The sequence below is a fragment of the Mustelus asterias genome, chromosome 7 (genome assembly GCF_964213995.1).
Source record: "Mustelus asterias chromosome 7, sMusAst1.hap1.1, whole genome shotgun sequence".
NCBI lineage: Eukaryota > Metazoa > Chordata > Chondrichthyes > Carcharhiniformes > Triakidae > Mustelus > Mustelus asterias.
Genome location: NC_135807.1, coordinates 61,655,284 through 61,675,725, shown reverse-complemented (window position 1 = coordinate 61,675,725; position 20,442 = coordinate 61,655,284). Strand labels below are relative to the sequence as shown.

General features: G+C 44.8%; 1 protein-coding gene across 1 annotated transcript in view; it reads right to left on the bottom strand.

Moving 5' to 3' along the window:
- Positions 1–220: 220 nt before the first annotated feature.
- LOC144496098 (chloride channel protein C-like) overlaps positions 221–20,442 on the bottom strand; it is a 99,901-nt gene continuing 79,679 nt past the window's right edge. The window contains exons 14-16 of the mRNA XM_078217068.1: positions 9,272–9,365; positions 4,861–4,953; positions 221–439 (exon numbers count right to left, since the gene is read on the bottom strand). Coding sequence (XP_078073194.1) covers positions 221–439; positions 4,861–4,953; positions 9,272–9,365 — 406 coding nt within the window. The remainder of the gene's footprint in view (positions 440–4,860; positions 4,954–9,271; positions 9,366–20,442) is intronic.

The window sequence follows — 20,442 nt, the reverse complement described above, 5'->3', positions numbered from 1 at the left end:
GAATGGCCTCCTTCTGCACTGTAGGATTCTATGATCTATGATTCTAGGGCTGTCTGGAGAAAGCTGAAAATGGAGATTATTACAAAGCAAAATTGAAAAGCAGAGGTTCAAAGCTGTGAGGATGTTCTATGAACAACTTATCATAAACAATTCATACATTTAAGTTACTTTCCCCTCTTAATGAGGATTGTGGTCGACACAGATTTCCACCAGAAACTTTTTATCTTCTATCATTGTCTGATTCCAAATTCTCAGATTGAAGCAATTTCTCTTCAAGTCGGAATGCCATCAGATCTTTCCGTGTAATGATGCCAAGGACACGGTTTCTCAAGTCAACAACAGTCAAGTGTCGGAGTCCCAGTGTTCGGAAAATGATATAAGTTCGTTGGAGAGAAAAATGAGCATGGACTGTCATTGCTGATTGGTTGATGTATGGTTTCTACAGGCAATAGACAAAAGAGCTGAGGAAGACTGACTAATAGCTGTTCTCAACAAAAGACAGGTATCTTCAGGTAACATAAATTATCTAGACAATTTATCAAACTGGAAACAATAGTTAATGGCAGCCTTAAAGAGGTAGTTCGCCGTATAATTGAATCCGTGTGCAGATAATATCAGATCAAAGATTTCCAAAATCAGCACAGTTAAACAAAACAGTATATAAAGTCCATAAAGAATCCCATGTCCTTCGACTGTGAGCAGTTTTAGCCTCCATATTACAAAATGGCTATGGAGTCACTGGCAAAGTTGCAAAAAAATGACTAGGATTACACCAGGACTGTGAGGTTAATTCAATCAGAAAAGATTAATTTGGCTACAGTTCTTCTCTCCAAAGAAGGAAGGCTGAGTGGTTACCAAATAGAAATCTCCAGATTATGAAAGGATTTTGATAGGATAGATGTAGAGACAATGGCTGCGATTCTCCCAAAAGCGCTGAACTGGCGAGAAAACTGCTCTAGATCCCAACTGTTTTGTCAGTTCAACTTCTCACCCGAATTTCCCCACTCTGTGCACTGCAGAAGTCCCTATCATGAATCTCATCACAAACCCGGGGAGGGGGGTGCTTTTTGCACCGGAGTCTGACGGTCCTGGAACACTGCGCATGATCGCTGGCCAGCCTGGGACCCCCACAGTGCTGCCCCTCCAGCCCCCCCATGGCCCGATCGCGGCCCCCACAACAACTGATGGGCCAGCCCTGACCCCCCTGCTCCAGAGCACCCCGATGTCTAGCCCGCCCACCCCCCCCCCCCCTCCCCCCAACTCCATGGCCACAATTCTCCCATCACGATCCACAACTTTTCTGGCGAGTCGGAGTAGGAGATGCGCGTCGACAGCCTTGAACAGGGATTTGCACATGAGCCGGGAACACATGCGCATCTCCCAGAGTCAGAGAACAGTTGCCAGTCAGACCACGCTGCAAAGTGGCGGGAAGGCAGGTAAGTCATTTGAATCTGTTTTTAATATGTTTTAAATGTCTTTTAAGTCTAATTATCAGGAACCTACTGGTCCCGATTGAATCTCCCACCCCGCCAGGAGTACTTCATTTCGGCAGGGTTTAGAGTAGCTCCCCACGTTCGGGGAACTAGCGGGAGACCCCGCTGGAATGAAAGGGGGGCAATCGGGGCCCCCCAGAGAGTCGGGCGCCGGGGGGTGGTGCCCCCTGGGCATGGGAACCTTGGCAGTGCCAGCCTGTGTCCCCAACACTGCCCAAGGGGCAAAGTGCCCATGCCTGGGGACACTCTGGCACTGCCCATTGGGCATCGGGCAGTGCCAAGGGAATGGGGCCTATTGTGGGCACGGCATAGCGGCAATTGGTGAAGGTAAGGGGGTCCCGCTTCCACTCTGCATGGGGATCAGTCTGGGATGGAGGGAGGGCAGCGATTGGGGTGGGCGAAGGAGTGGTCTGCTGGGGGGAGGGGCCTGCCTTCCCAGGGGGTGGGGGGGGGGATCTGACCCTGGTTGGGGGGAGAGTCAGTGGGGGAGGTCTGCTGGGGTGAGGGGGTGGGGGGAATCGCCACTGCTGTTTTCCCGCCAATTCAGCGCTTTTGTGAGAATCGCGGCAATGTTTCCACTTGTAGGGAGAGCAGAACAATCCAGTTGCTATAAATATAATGTGGTTACTAATAAGTTCAATAGGAAATTCAGGAGGGACTTCTCAGGAAATAGTTAGAATGTAGAGCTCATCATCACAGTAAACAGTTGAGATGAGTAATAGATGCATTCAAGAGGAAATTAAATAAGCATGTGAAAGAAAAAAAATTGATGGATTTAGATGGAGGAGGGGGAGGAGCCATAGGCTAGTTGAGACAAAAGACTTGTTTCACTGATGTAAATATGTTGTAATATGTTGTAATGATGCACACCATGAACAATTGAGGTAGGATGCCAATTTAGAGTTGCCTATGCATTGCCATGATCTCCATGTGCAACCAGTGATCCTCACGTTGTTCATTAGTTGCACCCAGCAGCAGGAGGAGGGGCAATATCTTGAATGTCTAGCACTACTTAAAACTAGTCTGCATCCCTTAAAGGTAAGTGCATTGTGATTGCGCAAGGTGCTGAGATCATTAGGAATTACTTTACAATCAACAATGGCTAACTACGGGAGTGTGCAGATGTTTGGTCACCGCACTGAAAGTCTTTAATGAAGAATTGGAAAGAAGGAGATGTGGCTTGTATCCTCAGGGTCCTCCAGGCACTTGCTTATGTGGCACAGTCAAGAGATAGCCACAGATATCAATGTCAAGAGTATAACTCCAAGTACAGGGATGGAGTGCAGGAAATAGTTCAGTTATGAGAATTGCTCCATAAGTGCCATCTTTCTTCTGCTGAGCACATTTCTCCACCTCCTTCTCCAACTAGGAGAATCATCCAAAATGCATAGAATTGCAGCTCCTGCCAACTAACTTGCAAGTAGTTGATGATCCCTTTAAATAATACTGGTGGTAGGACCTTCATGTTATTTAACAACGTGTTCAGCTGTATGAGGGGATGGTCTGGAGAGTGGAACTCAAAACTGCAGCACTAATGTCAAATCAGTGTGGGACACTGACGATTGTCATGATCTGCCTGTTCTGCGTGCTGCTGATGGACATTGGGTACATGTGTGTAAACACTTTTATAAAGGTGCTATCTGCTGCATTTCCCATCAGAAGTGATGCGTGTGACAAAAATGCAATTTCCGATACTTCGGGGAGCTGTGTAACACCCAAATACTGGCATTACGGAGCCCAATTCCACCACCTTAACATAAGCGACCTAGGTTCAGCAGAACACTACAAGAATGTGTGATCAGAACTCCAGAAGTCCGATAAGATGGATCAAACATGAGGGATTTTCTCAAGCTTTCTGGAAAGCAATTAAATATAACTGGAGACTGCTACCTAATTGACATTATGCTTGTTAAAGCTAATTAAGATCCAAGATTCAGAATCAAAACATTAAGAAGTAATTATACATCAGCAGACACAAAAGACAGGAAAAACTGTTGAAGAAACTGTAGAAAGGGATAATTTGCCGACTAAACATTAGCCATAACGACTGAAAGTTCTTTTTTCTCTTTTCTGTTGAATTGTGATAACTTTATGGATGTAGGATGAATGAAAGAAGGATTAGAGCGGGCATGAGGAAAACCTTTTTCACCCAGAGGGAGATGGGCGTCTGGAACTCACTGCCTAAGCTGATGGTTGAGGCTGAAATGCTCAACTCATTTAACAAGTACCTGGATCTGGATCTGGATCTGTAACGTGGTGGAAAATGGGAATTAAAATAAGCAGCTAGTTTCTTTTTATCCATTTGTTGGCTGGCGCAGACACAACAGGCTGAATGGCCTCCTTCTACAGTGTAATCTTTCAATTGTTCTATGGTTCATAGTATTGTGCATTACTGAAGTAAAATCTTGGATGAGAAAGCTAATGACAGAAGAACTAACAGCAAAGAAAAATACTTATCAGTGAAAGGTTTATAACCAAAACTATGATTACATATGTATCTCATAATAGGCATGGGGAATGAAGTGATTAAATTTAAGAAGAGGTGAACTGATTTTTAATAAGTAAGGGTTTGAAGGGCTATGGTGAGTGGGCAGGAAAGTGGAGTTGAGTCTGAGATGAGATCAGCCACGATCGTATTAAATGGTGGAGCAAGCTCGAAGGGCTAAATTGCCTACTCCTGCTCCTAGTTCTTATGTTGTGTCTTATGTTAATATTCATAGCTGTAACATTTTCAGGAGAAAGAGAGAAATATGATTGGGGAGTGGTGGGTAGGGGAGCTGTGGGAATGGTTACATTAATAAAAAATTCCATAACAGCCTTAGAAAGTAAGGATATCTAATGGGTTATAACAATATTGAATCCTTATAAATAGAATTAAGAAATCAATAGGGAAATTATACTGTGCTTAGTGTGTATTATAAACTCCAAAGAGTCGAAAGAAAATTGAGGGAGCAAACTGTAGACAGTTCAGAGAACATGAATGATAATAATATCAGAATGATTTACTATCACATAATAGACTGAAATAAGTGATGCTCAGTCTTGTGGAGAATGCGGGAATTTACTATAAACATGTTACGTGTTCCTGAAAGAACTACACCAGTTAGATTTTCAACATTAATGAACAAAAAGGTTAGAGCTTCGTATTCAAGATAGTCTTCTGTTTGAAGTATAATAACTAATAAAGGTAGACTCTTAAACTTCACAAGACTGTTATGGACTAACAAAACCCATTACAAAACAACAGACAAATGATTCAATTACTGTCTATGTAAAACCCTATTGCTCATACAAAAATGCTCAGTAAATAATGACATAGAGTCAACACTCTGATTGCAGATTTTTGTACAATTGGCTCACTGCTTACCAGATTGACATAGTAGTCCTTATATCGGTTGTCAGTTCTGTACTTATTCAGGAGAAGATTTATCTTTGTTGAGTTCAGCAACTTGACTGATATCTATTCATAAATTACAAAGAACAAGACTCAGAATTTTAAAAAACAGCTCAGATTTATATAGAGCTTTTAACATAGTAAAATATCCCAAGACACTTCACATGAGCACTGTCAAACAAAATTTGACATTGAGCCAGAATAAAACTGTTTAGGACATGACCGAAGCTAAAGTTTTAAGAAATGCCTTCAAGCCAGAAAGAGAGATGAAGAGGCAGAGAGATTTGAGGAGGAAATTCCAGAACTTAGGACCTTGGCTGTTGAAGGCACAGTTGGACAACGCACAAGAGGTCGGAATTGCATGAGTGCAGGTACTTCAGAGAGTTGTAGGGCTGGAGAAGGTTACAGAGATAGGATGAGGTGAGTTCTCTGTGGAATTTGAAAACAGAGATGGGAATTTTAAAACAATGCTCAAAGACTATTTCCTCGGGTGGATGGAGCTATTACAAGGGGACATAACTATAGGGTTCATGGTGGGAGATATAGGAAGGATATCAGAGGTAGGTTCTTTACGCAGAGAGTGGTTGGGGTGTGGAATGGACTGCCTGCAGTGATAGTGGAGTCAGACACTTTAGGAACATTTAAGCGGTTATTGGATAGGCACATGGAGCACACCAGGATGATAGGGAGTGGGATAGCTTGATCTTGGTTTCAGATAAAGCTCGGCACAACATCGTGGGCCGAAGGGCCTGTTCTGTGCTGTACTGTTCTATGTTCTAATGCTGCTGCTTATCTGGGAGCCATTATAAGTCAGTGAACACAGGAGTGATTGGTGAATGTGACATGGTGCTGGTTAGGACAAGGGCAGCAGATTTTGAATACGTTCACGTTTAAGGAGGGCAAAATATAGGAGGTGAGCCAGGAGTGCATTGAAATAGTTCAGTCTAGAGGCATGAAAGAGGGTTTCAACAGCAGCTGCACTGAATCAGGGGCAGACTCTGGTGACATTATGGAAGTGGAATTAGATGGTCCGAGTGATGGGATGGGTATGAACTCAGAAGCTCATCTCAGGATCATGTATGATAACAAGGTTGCCATCAGACATTTGCCAGAGAGACAGATTCAGTCAGTCGCCAGGGAATAACATTTGTGGCAGGGACATTGGCTTTGTTCTTCCCAATATTTAGTTGGAGGAATATTCTGCTCGTCCAGTATTGGATGTTGGACAAGCAGTCTGATCACTTAGAGACTTTCAAAGGGTTAGAGAGTTGACAGTGAGGTAAAGCTCATCAATGCACACGTAGAAACAAACACCAGGGGACTGATTTTGGCTACCAAGGCAGGTAGCACAAGTTGGGAAATATCCCGACTCACTCAGTAATAGAATTTTAAGCCTTTTAGCCCTGACCCCTCACTCCCTCACTTCAACATCCACCCTCCAACCACTATCCTGGACCCTCATACCCTCCATGCCAACAATGCCAACTCCTGAATCCCATTCACTCCTATTGTCCCTCATACCCCCCATATCATCTCAATACCATTTCATAACCCCCCCCCACAACCCCACAGCTCATCAATGCCAACTCAATACCAACTCATGTCCCAGTGGCCCATTATACCTTCCAACTCCATAGTCACTCACCCAGTATCCACCATGGACAGACCACAGGAGAAGTAAAAAAATAAACTTCTAACAATCTTATGCAGTTCTCACTCCTACATACTTGATAGTGAAACACATCTCCCATTCATAAAGCCTAGTCAAAGCTTTTAAATCTCCTTAGTGGTTATTTTCTTATACAAACAAACTTCTATTTGGAATTCACATCAAGGTTAGCTAATCCTTTACTAAACTCTTTAAACTGTCAGTCAAACTTTGAACTCAGAACCCCCTGCTGAACTCTTTGCTCAGAACCTCCTTGGTCTCATGCTCTCCTATCTTTGACACCTGGTGAGTTCATGGAATTTGTAGCACTATCCTTAACTATGGCATTGAATTTGTTAGGTCCAGCAGCATAGAGCAGTAGTGCTGTTTCTTTATTTGCTTCGACACAACCACACAACTTAAACATAATTTAGAATTCAGCTCGAAGGTAACAACTTGTGGGTTGGTGCATGTATGGGGAAAGTTTAGAACATCAGAAATTCTAAGTGGCATATAAAGGCAAATATGTAAGACAGGAAATTGTTACAAGACTGCTTAAAAATCAAAAATAAATACATGTCTGACTACAATAATATATATGTGAACTATTCTTTCCTTAGATCAGTGAATATTTTCTATGGAAATATGGAGAAAAAGCACATACGTTGGCCCTGCTCTGAATAGACAACCAGCACTGGAGAATGACTTGTCTACTTTGCCTGTCATCCTTTCCATTGTAAGAAATCTCACAATACCAGGTTAAAGTCCAACAGGTTTATTTGGAATCACGAGCTTTCAGAGCGCTGCGCCTTCATCAGGTGAGGGCCATTCGGCCCTTCGAGCCTGTACCACCATTCAATGTGATCACGGCTGATCATGGCAATTCTCACCACATTGTAGTTAATCTGAGCATGTTGCTTGTAGTTCCCCTCATTTTGGGTTTCGAAAAGCACTCACCTGATGAAGGAGCAGCACTCCGAAATCTTGTAATTCCAAATAAACCTGTTGGACTTCAACCTGCTGTTGTGAGACTTCTTACTGTGCCCACCCCAATCCAACCCCAGCATCTCCACATCCTTTCCATTATACACTCCCGCAGTCCTCATGCATGAGCCTCTCCTATGCTAATAACAATGGCAGAATCCACTTAACTGGGAACATGAACAGGGTATGATAAATTCAGAGATTTGAAATGTCACTCCAGACATTTTTGCAACCTAGAGTCTTCTAAAGTGAAATATAAATGTGCTGCATGTGGTCTGTAGGTTCACTCCAGCTTTTAAATCCTGCAACAAGTTTCCTTCCCCCCCCCCCCCTCCCCTTCCCAGTAATTCATTACCAGGTTACATGAGGGATACACTTTTGGTTGATGAAAATGAGCCAATCCTGTGAATTTTGACAGGATAGAAGTTTAATTCATGAGTGGGCAGAAGTGTTGATCTGGTGGAATTATTGCAGCACAAACAACATTGCAGACTTTCAGCCCCAGTATCTGCAGATGCACAGTCTGAACACTGGGCATTGATATTTGAAACAAAAATCAGAATCACATTCAAATACAGAATACATACGGTATCCATTAGGTAATATTAGTGAGGGAATGGGCCTAATGCCCAAGGGTTGCTATCATGTTTCCTGTAGTTCATGTGTACAGATTAAATAAATAACTCTCTTGTGTTGGTCTACACACTGCCCTTAATGGTAACCATCCTGTCTCATACCCTTCTAGCCATTTAGGTCAGAGTAATAAAAAGTATGTGATGTAAGTCACAGTTCAATGCAACTGTTAAGTCATTTAAGAATATAGTTATGGTTATGGACCCAATAATTTATCCTGCAGCATATGAATTCAATTGCTATTGAAAACATGCTTAATTTTAAGAGCATTTCAATGCAGTAGCCTAGAAATTGCTATCAGCAGACCCCTTCATGCCACCAGCAGATTTGCAATAGTGCCTAGCTATTGTTATAATCGCTTCTCATAAGTTTCCACATTGAGGGCATTATGTGTCACTGAAGGCATATATGACTCTTGTTTTTGTCAGTTCCTGTGGAATTGTTCATTAGAGGATTAGTGTGGCAAATTGTAATCTTCATGCCTCCAACTGTTCTTATAAAAAAATATGCTGTAGCTGAGACAAGTTGTTACCTGGGATGTTGAGGTTCAGATGCAAGCTGGGTTTCTCTGTTGGAAATCTGATGACAATTTTCAATCCTCCCCAAGTACTTAGCTTGATAGAGAGCAATGGCAGAGAAGGGCTGCCAGGGATGTACAGTAACACAAAAGGTGTACAGTTCACCCCTATGGTTTATGCCAGCTAGCACATCTACAAAACTGGGAAGTATTATAGTGTAGGTTTCACCCGCAGCAGTATGTTCCACACACCCCTCCTTTCCCCATAGCATCCCAAATTCCCAAGAAAACCCTGCACAATGGCTGGATGCATTCCCAACACAGTTCTGATGTCAGCGGGTAGCATTTGGGCGATATGATATTTTGCCACTTGCTGCCCGGAACAAGTGGGAATCTTGGCGAGCAAGATCTAAATGAGGAATAAAAATTAAGGCACCGAGAAGTTGAGTTCATAAGGCAAGTGGGCACTGGAGAAGATGAATATTATTACTTTCTGTGATCATTCACAGAAACATAGAAAGTGGGTGCAGGAGTTGGCCACTGGGGCCTTCGAGCCTGCACCACCATTCAATGTGATCACAGCTGATCAAGGCAATCCTCACCTCATTGTAGTTAATCTGAACATGTTGTTTGTAATTCCCCTCATTTTGGGTTTCAAAAAGCATTTCATTTTCCAAGATTCGACAAAGTTCCAACCTACTCCCAAAATAAATTAGAAGTAAAATTGAGAATTCAACAATTAGAAGATGTTCATACAAACAGAAAATGCTTGAAATACATAGCAGGTCTATTGACACCTGTAAAGAGATAAGATGGGTTAATGATTCTGGAGTAGATCTTGCATCAGAATTTCTGTTTATTTTTCTCACCAATTGAAAGAATATCACTAACGCAAAATGGAAGATTCCCCGACTCTCCCTTTATTTGCATGCAGTGTTCGCACCAAGCACCCCTATATCCAGTACTGTAAAAGTTGCTAAAGAGTAAACCACCCCATGCCCTGCTGCAACAGTGGGAACACCTTTACCCTGAGTCCTCATAACAGCAAACTGGATATACATGGGACCAGCTGTTAAGAACATAAAGGCCAGGTTTTCCCTTCCCACCATCCGGAGAACACATTCCCACCAACACTGTCTGCCCCACCATGATTTAAGGAGTAATTGGCTGCAGGCAGGGCTACCGCCCTTCACTCGGGAGGAAGTCCTGCCTTAGAGAACGGTCAACCAATGTGATTGGCCGGCAGCTCTCCTGCCCTGCAGAGGGAGACAGGACTAGAACTGCACACAGTCCCCAGGGCTGTGGATTCCAGAAAGTGGTCATTTTTGGAAAGCTGAGGGCAGAGGTGGTAGGGAGGCCTGTGAGGTGGACAGTGGAAGATTGGGGTGTCGGAGGAGAGGCCAGGCAGAGGGTGGGGTGGAAGGAGGTCCTGTGTTACCAGACTTTGAGTGGGCGGTGGCACCCAAAGATAAAAGGGCACTGCGGATAGAGGTGCCCCCCCCCCTCCTCCACCTCCACCTCCACCCCCCTCCACCCCCCCCCTCCACCCCCCCCCTCCACCCCCCCCCTCCACCCCCCCCCTCCACCCCCCCCTCCACCCCCCCCCCTCCACCCCCCCCCTCCACCCCCCCCCCTCCACCCCCCCCACCTCCACCCCCCCCTCCACCCCCCCCCCCCCACCCCCCCCCCCCACCCCCCCCCCTCCACCCCCCCCCTCCACCCCCCCCTCCACCCCCCCCCCTCCACCACCCCCCCCCACCCCCCCCCTCCACCCCACCCCCCTCCACACCCCCCCCCTCCACACCCCCCCCTCCACACCCCCCCCCTCCACACCCCCCCACCCCCCCCCCTCCACCCCCCCCCCTCCACCCCCCCCCCCTCCACCCCCCCCCCTCCACCCCCCCTTTCACTGTTATTATCACTGCAAAATCCATGCCCATTGTTTTGTAGAGTGGTTTTGAATTGGCCCCCCTTCAAGCTCAGGCTGTGTCCTCTGGTTCGACTGTTCTGGACAAGGTGAAGTACATTAACATAGTCTACACTATCTTGTTGCTTTAGAATTTTGAAAACTGCACTCATATCATCTCCTAATTTTCCCTTTCCTAAAAGAAAAGAAAGACATGCATTTATCTAGCACCTTTCTAATGCATGTCTCAAAGAACTTTATAGCTAATTAGGTACTTTTTGAAGTGTCGTCACTCTAATGGCGTTGGAAACATGGCAATCTATGCACAGCAAACCCCCACAGATGGCAATGGGATAATGACTTGCTAATTCTTTTTATTATATTGATTGACTGGTAAATTTAGGCCAGGACATCAGGGATAACTTCCCTATTCTTCTTCAAAATAGTGTCATGGATCTTTTACAACCATCCAAGTGAGCAGATGCGACCTGGGTCCAAAGTCTCATCTGAAAGATGGCACCTCTGCCTGTGCAGTACTCCCTCAGTAATGCATTGGAGCTCAGAACATTGTTACTCAGAGGTGAAAGTCCTACCAACTGAGCCATGGTTGTCACTCTAACTGGACTCAAGTGAGAAAAGAACAAATCTACAATATTCTAAAATGATTTATATTCATTCATTTTTATGAAAAGCAAATGAAAAATAAATTTTACAAAGGCGATTCAGCTTTAATTTTATGACAAATAGCTAATGCTATTCAGCAAAGAATCCACAACCTAAATTTGTCGAAGAATATATTTAGTCAACCCGCTTCCACAATGCCTTCATGATTTCCCAGTTAGTGATGTGGAGTCAATACACAGACAAATGCCAACATTTGATACAGCTACATTACTCCCCATGATGACTTTAGGGTTAGTATTTTATACCTCTGTTCCCCCCTCCCCACTCCTTCCCCCCTCACCCTTTGGTGACAAGTTTGGAGGTGTTGGTGGCATTTAATTAGTTAGGATGGTGGTATGTGGGGGTCCCACCACATTCCCGACTCCAGCTCAATGGCACCGTGGTTAGCACTGCTGCCTCACAGTGCCAGGGACCCAAGTTTGATTCCTGGCTTGGGTCAGTATCTGTCTGGAGTTTACACGTTCTCCCCATGTCTGTGTGGGTTTCCTCCGGGTACTCCGGTTTCCTCCCACAGTCCAAAGATGTGCACGCTAGGTTGATTGGCCATGCTAAATGGATGGCCTCCCTGCTTCTCTGCCAACTGAGGCTTTTATGTAGCAAAAAAAAACCCATAAGGGCATTAGCCTGCTGCCACTGGTATTAACCCAGTGGCTGTTGGGGGGGTCTCGCCACGCAGGGAGCGTGACAAACAAACCTGTGCATGTTGCTTATCATTTTCCAGGCAGGGAGTTCTCATGTAAGGGAATTCAGTGCCTGAATGAGGCACATGGCGTTGGGAAAGGGGGTTGTTAAGACCCAGCCCCTGCCCCTGCCTTTGCTGCTAATCCCCCTCACCCCTCTGCCCCAGGATCTCCAACTCCATGAAGCCCCCTCCTCTATCATTTACCTCCAACCGGGGTCACTTTGCAATCCTGAGCATCGGGCTAAAGATTGTTCCAATAGCAGCCACCACCTCCTCAGTGGCACTGCTGAGCAAAAGAGCTGCCAGCCTCTGATTTGCTGGCAGCTCTCAGGCAGGACTTCTTGCCCCCACGGTCCTTGATCCCGGGTAAGGCCTACCAGAGGGTGGTAGTGGAAGGGTCTTTTTCCGGCTGGAGGCCTGTGACTAGTGGTGTACCGCAGGGCTCTGTATTGGGACCTCTGCTTTTTGTGATTTATATAAATGATCTGGAAGAAGGAGTAACTGGGGTGATCAGTAAGTTTGCGGACGACACAAAACTGGCAGGACTTGCAGATAGTGAGGAACATTGTCAGAGGCTACAGAAGGATATAGATAGGCTGGAAATTTGGGCAAAGAAATGGCAGATGGAGTTCAATCCTGATAAATGCGAAGTGATGCATTTTGGTGGGAATAATGTAGGGAGGAGATACACGATAAATGGAAGAACCATAAAGGGTGTAGAGACGCAGAGGGACCTGGGTGTGCAAGTCCACAGATCTTTGAAGGTGACGTCACAGGTGGAGAAGGTGGTGAAGAAGGCATATGGCATGCTTGCCTTTATAGGACGGGGCATAGAGTATAAAAGTTGGGGTCTGATTTGCAGATGTATAGAACGTTGGTTCGGCCGCATTTGGAATACTGCGTCCAGTTCTGGTCGCCACACTACCAGAAGGACGTGGAGGCTTTGGAGAGAGTACAGAGGAGGTTTACCAGGATGTTGCCTGGTATGGAGGGGCTTGGTTATGAGGAGAGATTGGGGAAACTGGGGTTGTTCTCCTTGGAAAGACGGAGGATGAGGGGAGACTTAATAGAGGTGCATAAAATTATGAAAGGCATAGATAGGGTGAACGGTGGGAAGCTTTTCCCCGGGTCGGTGGTGACGTTCACGAGGGGTCATAGGTTCAAGGTGAAGGGGGGGAGGTTTAACACAGATATCAGAAGGACATATTTTACACAGAGGGTCGTGGGGGCCTGGAATGGGTTGCCGGGCAAGGTGGTGGAGGCGGACACACTGGGAACGTTTAAGACTTATCTAGACAGCTATATGAACGGAGTGGCAATGGAGGGATACAAAAGAGTGGTCTAGTTTGGACCAGGGAGCGGCGCGGGCTAATTGTTCTTTGTTTCTCGTTTCAAGGCTTCATTCTATGATCATCTTGCTGGTGCCAGTACAGAGCGAGACTGCGGATAGTTGGGAACCTGTCTCGGGGGCAGGGAATTCATATGGTGTTCGTGGAAGTGGAAATGAATAGGGTTGGGAAGCATTTTCCGATCAGGGCCAGTGTGATCTCCTGGACTCGTTTCAATCGCCTCAGGGGGTCGGAGAGGAATTTCCCAGATTTTTTTTCCCCATATTGGCCCTGGGGTTTTCACTCTGGGTTTTCGCCTCTCCCTGGAGATCACATGGTCTGGAATGGGGGGGTAGGGGTGAGTTAATAGGTTGTGATGAACAAAGCATCATAGCTGTGAGGGACATCTCGGGGATAGGATATTAGTATGTAGATAGGCTAGAAAATTGGGCGGGGATCCTGGATTCAGGATTCAATCCTGGACCGGGGAGCGGCGCGGGCTTGGAGGGCCGAAGGGCCTGTTCCTGTGCTGTATTGTTCTTTGTTCTTTGTTCTTTGTTCTTGATGGCCTGATTGGCTCATATTTCAATGGGCCGGCTCCGAAGAAGAAAACATGGGTTTCTCACCAAGCATCCAGCTGGTAGCTGAGACCCCGCCACCTCCATAATATACCCCCCGTTAATTCTGTATTTCACTTGTATCTGACTCTAGAAGAGGAGGAAAATCTTTGGAAGAGACCGATGACCTCTCTATCTAAACATTAAAAGATCCCGCGGACATTACTTGAATAGTGGGAGTTCTTCTGGTATCCTGGCTAGCGTTTAACCTTCACTAAGTAGCAGCATTCATCTTATTGATGTTAGTTATTAGGGAATTGTTCAGACAGAATGACTGCTGTTTTCCCCCAATGAACAACAATCTTATACTTCTAAACAATACTTCTAAACAAAAAGGAATTTATTGTGGAAGTAATCTGAGACATTTAGGTGGCATAACAAGTGTTGCATAAATATGAGCATCTCAATTTTTCCGAGGGGAGAATCGTTCTCAAACTTATGTATCTCTTGATGACATTCACAGATGTTTGCAAGAAGGTTACTCACCTACTCTCTCAGCTAAAGTTAGTAAATAACAGAAAGGAATGAGGAGTAACACTAAGAAAGCACTTCAAAAATACAGAAACTGTTGTCAGATTGTCAGTTAGACCACATGGCTGTGGTAGAGTATCCACTGCTAGCTTATCTGTTCTTGTATCAACTGCACAGTGTAACTACATAAATTAAAATAGATTTTGTTTTCAAACACAGCTGGGAGTTTTGTGACCAGTGTCCCATAATACATCTTAATTATTTGTTTTTACTGCTTTACTTTTTTTGTTGGATTGTCTTACACCATTCTTGTCCAGCTGGCAAAGACCTCTGATATATTTCTAGAGTTTTCAAACAAACAACACACCAAATACTGAGCAACAGAAAGGCGCTTTCTTATTTCAGAATAAGCAGAATGCAATTTCCGTTTATCTTCACACCCACTTGAGGAATTTTATGCAAAATACTGAGAGCAAACTGGCCAGCACCTTACATATATATATATATCAGTGAGAATGTGGTTTCTCACTTTGATTCAGAGGCTAAAGCTTTGGGCGGCACAATGGCACTGTGGTTAGCACTGCTGCCTCACAGCGCCAGGGACCCAAGTTCGATTCCTGGCTTGGGTCAGTATCTGTGTAGAGTTTACACGTTCTCCCCATGTCTGTGTGGGTTTCCTCCGGGTACTCCAGTTTCCTCCCACAGTCCAAAGATGTGCACGCTAGGTTGATTGGCCATGCTAAATTGCCCCTTAGTGTCAGGAGGACCAGCAGAGTAAATACATGGGGTTACGGGAATGGGGCCTGGGTGGGATTGTTGTCGGCAAAGGCTCAATGGGCCTCCTTCTGCACTGTAGAGATTCTATAGGCAAAGTTCTGCGAAATATTTTGTTAACAATTAATGCCAACTGCTATAAAAACCATTAGATGTGACTGTTTCCTGTGAATTCTTTTCATTTCATTTAATATCACATGCATTTTTTAAATCAAAAGTTCCTTTGGACAACTAGGAGTTAAATTGAAATCATTCTTTCCCAACCAATGTGGTTCGGATTTAGATTTGCTCATGCATCATTATAAAACTGTTTGTTTCAACACTCCTGACATGATGGTTACTACTACCAGCTGCTCAGTGGTTCTTTATTGTTCAAAGGTGCAAACCATCAGGCCGATACAATACATCAACATTCATTCATAACATTAAGTGACAACACCAGTGGGGTTCTAGCACATAAATTGTTCACCTGGTGATGCTTCCTATAAATACTTCCTCATGGGCTTGTTCTAGTTGATAAATAACAGGGAATCCACCATGGTTAGTCTCCAGAAGAAGTGCAGCCAGGGAAGAGACCTTTTCCCTCAGGTGAAGGACCTTTACTTGACGCTCCATGACATCTTTCGCTGTAAACAATTCTAAATTCAGCCTGTGAAAATGAAGAAGGAAGTCAGGTATAATTACGCAATCTTGTAGTCATGGGAGTTTTCTCTACCCCCCCCCCCCCCCCCCCCCCCCACATGTGGCTATTGTCTATTCAGAGGAACCAGAAATCTGAAACCATCAGAATAGCTTAACTTCAGCTTGGCTCCAGCACATAGTAGGAGCATTTGTATTCTTTCAACTCATTTAGATAAAAGCAACTTTGTGACATTTGTAAGTAACTATCGACTAGATTGGGTTTCAAATTATCCATGTGCACTATGCAGTACATGAGCGGCAATTGCAAAACATGACAATGGCCCAGAGCTTCCAGTCAGTTTTGATGCTGAATGCATTGATGCTGTCAGCAAATATTTATTTCTTACAATTTTCCAGCGTGGCTTTCCAATACTGGTTGAAGCATTGATGTGTCAGCATGCTGGAGAAGATTGTCAGGTATAACAAGAGACAGTAGAAGGGAGGACACACCTCCTTTTCACCACAGTAGTTGCCATGCACAGGTAAGTTTTGAAAGGTCCAAGTCTAAGTGACTGAGTAAGTGAACAGGTAAGTGAGAGAGTGAGTGACTCCGTAAAGTGGATGGGTCGGTGAGGTGGTTTGTATTCAGGTGGTTGGGGGTGTCATTGGAAAATTGGGGTGGGTTGGGGAGGGCTAGTAGAGTCAGATCGGGGGGATAGTTGGGTAGTCAGGGATGGTGAATGGGAGAATCAGTTATGGTGCTCAGTTCAGTTACACTGAGTGTTACCAGCCACCCGCATACCCTGCACATTGAATTAGAATCTGATTGGTCTTGCTTAGCCTAAAGACAAGGACCTAGATCTTCTTTCCCTGGACAGTGGGGATGGGTGGAATATGCTTTTAAGGCATGGCATCACTAGAATGGAAATGTGTTGTGTGATCCAGTCTTAGTTTCACTTTTGCTTTGAGCAGAGCACACACACCTCTGATGTCTTCAAGCTTTATACATATGTATAACTGTTCGCATGCACTTAGTCTTTAAAAAAATGAAGCCAAGCGTGTTTACCCAATCCCTTATGAGTGATTGTTTGTCTTTTGACTTGTAGAGTGAATTAGTCCAAGGTATTATGTTATTATAATAACACAACATGGTGATCAGCTGTGGTAAAACATGTGGCAGCAAGATGAAGTACAGGTACAATATCACCTCCTCAGTGATGCTAAGTTTGGATTCTGCAAGGGTTGTTCAGCTCCTGACTTCATTACAGCCTTGGTTCAAACATGTACAAAAGAGGTGAACTCCAGTGGTGAGGTGAGAGTAACTGCCCTTGACATCAAGGTAGCTGTCAACCAAGTGTGGCATCAAGGAGCCCTAGCAAAACTGGAGTCAATGTGAATCGGGGGAAACTCTCTGCTGGTTGGAGTCCTACCTGGCACAAAGTAAGATGGTTGTGATAGTTGGAAGTCAGTCATCTTAGCTCCAGGACATCACTGCAGGAGTTCCTCAGGGTAATGTCCTAGGCCCAACAATCTTCAGCTGCTTCATAAATGATCTTTCTTCCATCATAAGGTCAGAAGTGAGGATGCTCACTGATGACTGTACAATGTTCAGCACCATTTGTGACTCCTCAGATACTGAAGCAGTCCATGTCCAAATACAGCAAGACCTGGACAATATTCAGACTTGGGCTGACATGTGGCAAAAAATATTTGTGCCACACAAGTACCAGGCAATCACCATCTCCAACAAGAGAAAATCTAACCATCATCCCTTGACATTCAATGGCATTACCATCACTGAATCCAACACTATCAACATCCTGGGGGTTACCATTGACCAGAAATTGAACTGGACTAGCCACATAAATACTTTGAGTACAAGAGCAGGCAAAAGGCTAGGAATTTGTGGTGAGTAACTCCCATCCTTACTCCCGAAAGTCTGTACACCATCTACAAGGCACAAGTCAGCTGTGTAATATAATACTCTCCCCTTGTCTGGATGAATGCAGCTTCAACAATGCTCAAGAAGCTTGACACCATCCAGGACAAAGCAGCCTGCTTGATTGGTACCCCTTACACAAACGTTCACTCCCTCCACCACTGGCGAACAATGGCAACTATGTGTACCATCCACAAGATGTACTGCAGCAACTTACCAAAGTTCATTAGACACCATCTTCCAAACCCACGACCATTACCAACTAGAAGGACAAGAGCAGGTGAAATCTGGGAACACCAGTACCTGGAGGTCCCCTCCAAGTCACTCACCATCCTGACTTGTAAATATATCACCATCCCTTTATTGTCGCTGGGTGGAAATCCTGGCATTCCCTCCGTAACAGCGCTATGTGTGTACCTAGACCTCAGGGACTGCAGTAGTTCAAGAAGGCAGCTCACTACCATTTTCTCAAGGGCAACTCAGGATGGCCTAGCCAGTGATGTCCACATCCTGTGAACGCATTAAAAAAACAACACGGCGAACAGCCTTAGATTGTGCAACATGACACGAGATGACCTTTGTTATTTTGCTCAGACTTGATCTGAAGATGCAGCATTGGAGTGTACTGAAAATGCAGTGTGAACACTGTCAAGACAAGCTTTGGAAACACATCAGCAAGCTAATGCTCAAATAAAGAGCTGGCAAGCAGATGAATCTCTTGTGGTGAGATTGCAGCTCATAGCCTGTCAGATCCTCGAATAGAACAACACATCGCGAGGACCAGCACAAGGTTAGCTCAGTGGAGAAAGGTGAGTGACCAGGATGTGGGCCAGATTGACATTGAGCAAGGGAAAGTCAAACAAAACAAAAGACAAAGTAACAGTCATAAAAATCAGGCCAGAGAAGATCACAATTATAAGAGGCGGCTTTGGGAGTTACTGAACAGAGAATTGAATAAAAAGCAGAGACTCTATTACTCTGCGGTGTATTCCATCCACAACTTGCCTTCGTGGTCGGAGCTACAGACAAGCATGCAAAAGCAACTACAGCAACACACATCCGAGGCTGGTCCAGAAAAAGGAAGGTCAAAGGGATATTGTCAGAATGATTTAGAATGCAGCTGATCTACAAAGCAAATTCAAAATGTTTAAGCAGCGTACAAAGCTATGGCTTCCTGATTCAGGTGTATCCGAACAAGACATGGAAGGCCTAAAAATTTGCTTAGCAGTTGGGAATGGAAATATACACAGGTTGAACATGTTAACAGGTAAGATGAGTATAGAGAGATATGGGCCAAATACAGGCAATTGGGACTAGCTTAGTGGTAAAAACTGGGCGGCATGGACGAGTTGAGCTGAAGGGCCTGTTTCCATGCTGTAAAGGTCTGTGACTCTAAGACCTATAACGGAAGGAGAGCTAAGGTTCCCCAAAAGATATGGACTACTTTGGAAGTCCATTTCAAAATCAACATAAATTTCCTCATTCATTAACAAGAGTTCAAGTCATTTTAACAGCAGCCTACAGAATCCACAGACCACTTCGTCAACAAGTGCAGAGAAAAGGGTATGTACTGTGATTTTTCAAATGCTGAAAAAGCAGGCAGAATTGTTGAGCTGGTAATCACATCCACTTCCATGGAAGCTTTCTAGAAAGATCTGCTAGACAGGCCTAAAACGTACTGCATCGAGGAGCGACTCATGGAAGTGTGAAGCGATCCTCGCAGATTACCAAAGCTTACAGACCCTAAGCACAAACCAATTGTCAGCACATTCACTAGAACACCTAAGCCTAGCAAGCCACATAGGAGGTGTGATCTTCTGCAATGCCCAGCTTTCCATCAATTCTGCAAGGCATGTGGCAGAAAGGGCCATTGACAGCAGCAGTGCACTAGAGTAAAGGCCAATGCAGCTACAAAGGGCGGCACGGTAGCACAGTGGTTAGCACTGCTGCTTCACCGCTCCAGGGTCCCGGGTTCGATTCCCGGCTCGGGTCACTGTCTGTGTGGAGTTTGCACTTTCTCCTCGTGTCTGCGTGGGTTTCCTCCGGGTGCTCCGGTTTCCTCTCACAGTCCAAAGATGTGCGGGTTAGGTTGATTGGCCAGGTTAAAAATTGCCCCTTAGAATCCTAAAAAATGCGTAGGTTAGAGGGATTAGTGGGTAAATATGTGGGGGTAGGGCCTGGGTGGGATTGTGGTCGGTGCAGACTCGATGGGCCGAATGGCCTCCTTCTGCACTGTAGGGTTTCTATTCTATTCTATTCTATTCTAAAGAGCCATGCACTGATCTAAACAGACTATAAACAATAGGTACCTTCAAGCAATGAGAAAGACTGTCGCTATCCCATCAGAAACATATACATAAAGTGACTCATGAACCAGAAGATGATGATGATGATGTGCATAACAAGACATTGAGCGGTAAATACATGGTTCACACCATCAATCTACTGGAAAATATAAATGTCATCACATCAGAATCTTTGTGAGCTGATATTTTTCAACAACTTCATCAGTCACACATGAAGATAATATTGTTGAAAAAAGAGACATGTCAAAGCTTTTCATCTTGCACTCATGGCACTTTGCAAGAATACCAATATAATGGGAAAATGATAATTTATTAAGAAGCCTTGTGGCGCAATGGATAGTGTCCCTGCCTCTGAGCCAGAAGCTCTGGGTTTGAGTCCCACCCCAGGACTTCATGGCCAAGGAAGGTGCATTCACAACATGGCCAACAGGTCAGTAGAAGCTGG